The sequence below is a fragment of the Geospiza fortis genome, unplaced genomic scaffold (genome assembly GCF_000277835.1).
Source record: "Geospiza fortis unplaced genomic scaffold, GeoFor_1.0 scaffold54, whole genome shotgun sequence".
NCBI lineage: Eukaryota > Metazoa > Chordata > Aves > Passeriformes > Thraupidae > Geospiza > Geospiza fortis.
Genome location: NW_005054301.1, coordinates 18,813,477 through 18,821,024, shown reverse-complemented (window position 1 = coordinate 18,821,024; position 7,548 = coordinate 18,813,477). Strand labels below are relative to the sequence as shown.

At 42.1% G+C, this 7,548-nt stretch overlaps 1 protein-coding gene across 1 annotated transcript in view; it reads right to left on the bottom strand.

Moving 5' to 3' along the window:
* Positions 1 to 807: 807 nt before the first annotated feature.
* Positions 808 to 7,548, bottom strand: part of LOC102036287 (acyl-coenzyme A thioesterase 5-like) — a 7,550-nt gene continuing 809 nt past the window's right edge. The window contains exons 2-4 of the mRNA XM_005417664.2: positions 7,353 to 7,545; positions 4,267 to 4,469; positions 808 to 3,453 (exon numbers count right to left, since the gene is read on the bottom strand). Coding sequence (XP_005417721.1) covers positions 2,878 to 3,453; positions 4,267 to 4,469; positions 7,353 to 7,545 — 972 coding nt within the window. The 3' untranslated portion in view covers positions 808 to 2,877. The remainder of the gene's footprint in view (positions 3,454 to 4,266; positions 4,470 to 7,352; positions 7,546 to 7,548) is intronic.

The following is a 7,548-nucleotide window of genomic DNA, read 5'->3' as shown; positions in this document are numbered from 1 at the left end:
CGGGCTCCTGAGCACAAGAGCAGCTACTGGAGAGGGGCCAGTGGAGAGCCACAAAGATGATTGATGCGAGCTCTGGAGTCTCTCTCTGGTGAGGAGAGACTGCGGGACCTTGGTCTGTTTCGTCCACAGCAGAGGAGAGCTCACCAATAGATACAAATTTCTCAAAGGTGGGTGCCAAGAGGACGGTGCCAGACTCTTTTCAAGGGTTCAGAAGATCACATCTCCTTGTCCTGCCCAGTGACAGGACAAGGAGAAACGACCTTAAGCTGAAACGAGAAGTTCCACCTCAAGGTGAAGAAGAACCTCTTTACACTGTTCCAGCAGAGCCCTGGAACAGGCTGCCCAAGGAGGCCATGGAGTCTCCCTCTGGAGACAGTCCAAATCCACCTGGGTGCATTCCTGTGTAACTTGTTCTAGATGACCCTGCCTTAGCAGGAGAATTGGACTAGGTGTCTCCAGAGGTCTCTTCAAACCCTAACAAATGTAAACCAATATAAATAACGTGGCTGTAACTAAGGCCATAATCAGCCACTCAGTTTAGTACACAGTTCAGGAAATAGCTACACATTCTGCAGTGCCTGCAATGCCTCTTGGGTCCCCAGGTAGCATTGTAAATATACAAAATGCTAGTAAATATACAAAATGCCTGATTTTCAACAGGTCCTTCTATTATTTTGTCCAGGAAACCCTGATTGACAAAAAGGCTCTTTGCAGTAAAATTACATTGTTTTTAATTTTTCCTCCATTTAAAACAAAGTATCATTCACTTTTCCAAACAAATACTTAACATCAAATTCTTACACATGGTTGCTTTTTAATAAAGGAAGTGTTTTATTTCTCTTTCAAATTGCATGTATCTGACAAAATCTAACACTTAATTATTTTAAAAGCTTGTGCTTTAGAAATTAAATCTGTCTCCTCTTAATCTACCTGTTTTGTTGTTTTTTTGGTTTTTTTTTTTTTAATTTACAACTTAACATTTACTTCCTGAACCTCCAGATTGCAATCTTGCATTGCAGTGCATATGCTGAGGTAGGACTGCAGTGTGGAGACACAGGTATTGGCACTGGGAGAGTGACAGAACAGGAATAGGGGAGGTGCTGCTCTTGCACAATTGATAACAGCTCCAGCTACTGACAAGACACAGGATGAGGCAAGAACCTTCACACAACAGACAACCCTTTCTCCTACAGTTGCTACTTGAAATGAGTTTGGAAAAAAAGGCAGTCTGACAGGTATGGGTGATACCAAGGAGCACCTTGCAGCAGGCTCTGGTCCTGGACTTCTGGAGCTGCTTGTGTTAGCAGAGGTTCAGGCACCAGACAGGACTTGACAAAAGCCTATTCAGCTGGTGAGGGAGTTTAGAGACCAGGCATGAAGAGATCTTTTGTGGAGTTCGCAGAATGGAGCTTCTCTTGTAAAGAGTGGATGAATAAATTGTTCAGTTGGCATTGATTGTGTGTGAAAAACATGTGACTTTAATCAAATGATAAGGAATAATAAAAGTTGCAGAAAGCTATTGAATCTGAGCAGCAGCATAATGACAGTTAACTGGAGAGAGATCCCTGAGAGCAAAGCAAAACTGAGTACACTAATGAAAGATTTTTATCTTCCTAGTCAGCTCTCAGCTTCCTAGGCAGCTCTCAAACTGGTCTGGCAAAAATTACTTTGGAAGGAGAAATTTTGTTGATAGAGGCCCTCCTTCAAAAGGCCTTCAGCACTGGCAGTATTTCAGCAAGACCCTCTTGAGAGATCAACTCATTTGGGAAGAAATTTCTTTCTACCTGAATGGTGAAGGAAAAAAAGGCACTAGCCAAAAATTAATTTGGATTAAAAAAAATAATCTTGGGCAGTCATGGAAAAGCTATCGTAGATTTGGCTTTGGGTGCTTTTTTTGGAGGGCATTGTTAGTTTGGTATGATTCTGAGTTAATCACCATAATAAGGTGACAGCTTTTTACAGTCAGTTTAAATCTACAGGCTAGGTTTTCTGTCTCCCAACTCTGCTTCCTCCCTAAGAACAGCTGTCAGCATCTGTTGACATCACTACTAAAGCATTCCACAAGTAATTAATCCCTAACTTAATGGTTGTATTTAGACATGCTCTAACCTATCCAACAGAATCTTAATACCCTGAGTGTCAAACAGCAATCCAAGACATTACAGGAACAGACAGGTACATCTCAAATACAAGACAGTGCTAGTACTGCCATTCTTCTTGGGTGACAAGGAAAAGCACTCTTCATTTTTCCATTCAGCACATAGTTCTTTTTGGAAAGAAACAGACTGTCACCAGAAGACCACAATGCTAGGTATATGAGCCTCATTTCAAGTAGCTTCAAATTTCTAGTAGGTTTCTTGAGCTTTGTGTAAATGGAAAACATGTCTGAAGTGTCTATGGCTGTAAATATGAGAATTCTGGGGTAAGGTAGCTTAGGACTCAAAGTCAGAGTCATCATTATTTGGATGTCTACGTTTATCATCCATCATTGCCAAGGTGTGATCCTCTCTGGCACTGCTGAGGGTGCAGGCTGCCTGTTAACATTCTGTGAGGTGTAAATACTGCAAGCAAGGAAATACCTACTACTCTCTTCAGGTACTTGTTTCTTCATATCATGACCTCTTTGAGCTGTCAAATTTGTATCACAATGCAACCTGCTTGTTGTTTCACATCTCCTCTGTTTACCTAGTTAAATTAACTTAGACTGCTCCAAATAAATCCCTTTCTTTTTAAATTTATGCTTGTAACTAAGTAGTCATTTTCATATTTCAAGGCTTGTCTCAGTCAATCCCTTCAATTCACCAGTCATCACCAGTCATTTTGGTGGCTCAAGTTCAGTCCTTGCAGATCTGCAACTGCTTGCATGTGTTTAAGTGTTCATCCCAAATGCAAGTGCAGAAAATCCTGAATCTTTCCCCAGGAGTGTTCCTGTGCATGGGCATGTGCTTTGCTCTCTCCACCCCCCAGAACAGGCACCCCCAAAACACGATCCATAGCTACCTGACAAAATGGAGTAGAAGGAGGATCAATTCGGTGACCCGCTCCTGGATAACTCAGGAGCTCAAAGTTCTCTTTCCCGTGCTGGCGAAGACGCCTGATTGCCAGCTCAGCATATAAGGAGCTCTTCCACATCCGATCATCTTCCCCTACCACTAAGAGGAAGTGACCTTCTGCTTTTTCAATGGGGATCACGCTAGAAGAATTAGCAGGATTCATTGGGTCATCCAGAGCTTCAAAAACATCAAATACACCAGACTCAGAGACAGTGACCTTCTCCATATCAAAACGCAGCCCGGGCAGAGTCGTCTCACCATAATGGAGGTCTGCAACTGTGTTTGAACTACAGCCAGAGATTGAGACAGCAGCCACTACTTCTGGCAGGAAGGTGATCATGGAGAGTGCTAATTCCGCCCCTTTCCCAGTCCCAATCACTCCAACTCCTGGTCCTTTCACCTTCAAATAAGATAGGGGGTGGAGAAGAGAGAAAGAAAGGAATAAAGGAAGCATACATTATAATGGGATTAGCCATTAATTGACTTTGGAGTTGTTTTATTAAAAAAAAGGTTAGGTTAATTATTGATGTAACCTGTTGCAAAGTGACAGGCTAGACCCACGCTCCTCCTTCTGTTTATGGTCTTATTTTTCAGAGACACCAAGAGTGATCAAACCCCACAAAAAATGCCAAGAGGCACAAGGCATACCATCACTCAGTCCTTACCCGGTCCCTACCACAAATGTTAATGCAAGTTTTTTCTCATTTTCCTAAAACAGGTGATAGGAAATTCAAGTCTCAGGAAAATAAAATAACCTCACAAACTACATTCGAAGGATTAGATAAGTAGCATTTGTCTTGTCTTTTTCTAACCTGGAAAGTAAAACTGAAAGCAACATTCCACATCATCAAATTCATTCTTTCAGCTACTATGAGCAGTGTCATATCATCCTCTCTTAAAACTAATTGCTTTCATGTAAGAAAAAAACCCAAACAAGCCCAACATTTTATCACCACTGGTCCTGTTTGGAGGATATTCCAGCATTCACTATCCTACTGATCAGCAATCTTCTAGCTCCAGCATGAATTTAACAGATACTTTGAGCTGGAAGAAATTCACTCTCCCCAATCATATGCGTAAGCCACAACTGGGCCTAAGCTTGCCCAGCAGAAACTGATACTCAAATATAAAAAAAAAAATCACCACCATCACCACCACTTAGGCATAACTGCTAAATCCTCCCTAGTCCCAAGAGATTTCCCACTGCACTCACCTTTGGGTGACGCTGTAGGAACCTTGCTGCCTCCTCAAAGTACTCAAGTTTTAAGTCTTTCAAGATCCTAGGAAGATCTTCAAAGTCAAAATATGGCAGAGAAAGAGCAGCAAAACCATGGGTAGCCAGGAGACTGGATCTAAATTCAATCAAGCCTCCTTCATCACCATACATGTCAATCACTCCTGGAAAGGGACCATCCCCTATATTAAAGAGAAGAGTTACAGAGGAAAAGTTATCAAACAGGACACAAAAAACTATCTGGTGAAGAGTAAACAACAAAATGCTTAAGACATTTGCTATTAATAGTCACGTAAGTCATTAGCTATTAATAGTCATTATTTTTCCATTCGCACAGCGGAGATTTAAAAGAACCAGTGCTATGTCCCTCTCCAGCTATTTCAAACTAAGAATAGGTCCAAGTGCTTACATTCCTGTAAAAATATATGAAGTTATAGGTTTCACTTTTTAAAACAAAAAACAAACAAACAAAAAAAAATCAACCAACAAAAACCCCCAAACAAACAAACAAAAAACCACAACAAAAAATAACAACAGTTCTAAATGTATTTTTCCATGGTCTTAACCTCCTGCCCTCAGACCAATCATACACCAAGTCAGCTATTTTCCCACAAAGTCACTTCTTAATTAGCAAAGTGCAAGCTCATGAGTAATGAGGCAAGACCACTGAGCCCTTCAAGTAAATTCTACAAAACTTACATAAACTCTGAAATAAACTGCATTGAGCAAAGCCCAACAAAGATAACCCATTGTTAAAATCAACTGGACTTACAAGCTCTCTCTAAAGCTCAGCATTATGAACCTTGGCAGGAGAGTTGCTCCTGCAGACATGACAAGACAGAAGGCCAAACTGAGAGCTGTGGGTGTGGCTGTGTGTGCAGGATGATGTAAAGATAAACATGCACATACATGTGCACAGTCTGTCCCATCAAACTACACAAATAATCAGAACCACAATTTTAAACAGCCGTGCTTTTGCAGCCAAGGTCATGTTGTAAAATAATTGTATGCCAAGCCAGGAGATCTTAGGTTAAAAGGCTAAAGATGCTACTTAATGGAGCTTTAAAGACCCCAAGCAAGCTTATTTTTTTCTTTTTTTTTTTTTCCCTGGCAACGCTTGTTGCAAGAGTGTGTTCTCTGGCACTACTTGTATGTGCTAAAGAAACGGTCTTTGGCATTCCAACACACTTGAGAAAATGAAGTTTTCTTCCTTTTCTTTTTAGCATGTCCTTCCTAGACATGCTAAATGGTGGAAACCTCCCAGATTAAAGCATTAAGAAGTCAGAAAAGGACTGAAACATGCTTTTGGGTTCTTACTCGTTCAGTTCTGATATTTTTTTTTATTGAAGTTCAATAATCTACTTGAGAGAAAACAAGTTGGGATAAATTTATTATAATGCTATGGTCAGCAGTAACCTTTAGTTAGCAGCAACCAGCCTATATGGCAAGAAAATACGTATTTAATCATCACTCCTACCTGGAAAGCTTTCTAGCAAGAGCATGTAATCAGAACATAGTCATAGATGAATGTGTTTCTCTCTCATGAAGACACCCTTTAACTTGCACAAGGATCCTGGACTGCTTCTCTGAGTGCCTACACATGCCCAAGTATATGGGTCCTGCAGAGATCACTAAAAAGCAGGATAAAATGGGCTAGACAACTTTACCAACATTTAAAAACAAACAAACCTCCACATCTGTAACTCTTATTCCTGAATTGAGAAATCGCTTTCATATTAAAATTACATCATAAGCCCACTCGTCCTCTCACTTTTAATAAGAATGGTTCACATTTAAGATTCCTATCTTTAAAATACTAACTTTTTTTTGTCCCTGGAGCAAGAAGGGTATGGTCATAATGCTGTAACTGGATCCTCCATCATGAGGGATGGCAATATCATTTAAGCAATGATTCCAGACTTTTCAACACTGTTACAATGCCAGAGTTTCTAAAGGGGAAATCGCAGTTTCATCTTGCAGATGTCTGGATTCCCACTGAGCTCAGCAGAAATCAAACTCATCCTCTAAGGCAGGATAGATCAAAACAATGTCTCAGAGATGGAAAATCCAGCATGCTGACTAAACATCTGAAATTCAAAGTTCAATCCCTGTTGTTTTTTTCCTCAGTGGACTTTGGATCCGTATCTAAATGGATTAAAAAAATCATTGGTTTGGAATGAAAATACTTAAATACTTAATAACTGTAGTGATACTTACAGGAGTTGCTGAACCAAGTAGTTTTAAATTAGAGGTAATGTGGAGGGCAGTTCTAGCACCCACAACACTTGGGGAACTACAAGAAGTTTAACTCATAGCTCAAGTGTACAAACACAATCACCTGTGTAAGGTTTCATTTTCCAGCACCACTCACAGACCATCAGAATATCACAACTCATAAAGCACAACCATCTCATAAGCAGAACAGGCAGAACTTGCTCATAAATCCATTTTGGTTTTATACCACAAAAGTAACCTAACTACTAACTGTAGTAACTCTGTAGGAACAGAGATGAGATACATATATTTTTTAGAATTTCATCTGCTGCTCTGCTTCCTGGCTTGTGTTTCAAAGGGAAGAAAAATACCTTTTAAATTCAGTCCTACTTAGGGTAAAATCCTTGGGACATTCAGCACAGGCTCACACAATGAAGCACATCAGCTTTTCTGGATGTTAGATTCTGGTACTCCAGAGCAAACAAAAAACCTACTGAAAAACCACAGGCCGAGCACAGCAACGAAGTAAACTCTACATCCCCTGCTCCCCTTTAGCTCCGGCCCGTCCCGCAAGAGCCGCCTCCCCGCGCCCGCCCTACTCGGTGCCGCCGAGAAGGAGCAGGCGGGGCGGCCACGCGCAAGCCGGGCCCTGTCGCGACAAGTACTTGGGATATCTTCTTAAGAGCTCAGGGCCACATGTCTGCAGGGCAGCGTTCGGCTGTTGGGGAATGCGGATTCCCCGGGTGACAGCCCATGCAAGGGTTTATTTTACAAGATTTTCTTTGCTCTGGTCCGAGAAGGCGGGGGGCCCCGCCGGCCTCGGGGTGAAGGTCTCGGGCCGGGGCACTCACCCGGCGGCAGGAAAAGAGAGCCCCTTACGACTCCTTCCTTCAGCCGGATCCTCCGCACGCCGGGGGCCGTGAACAACCTCTGCACCTCGGCCTTGGCCATCACGGGCCCGGGCATGGAGCCGGGCAGGCTGTGGCCCTGGTGGACCAACACCTCCACCTTCATCGGGGCGCTGGTGTTGCGGGGAACGAGCCGCTG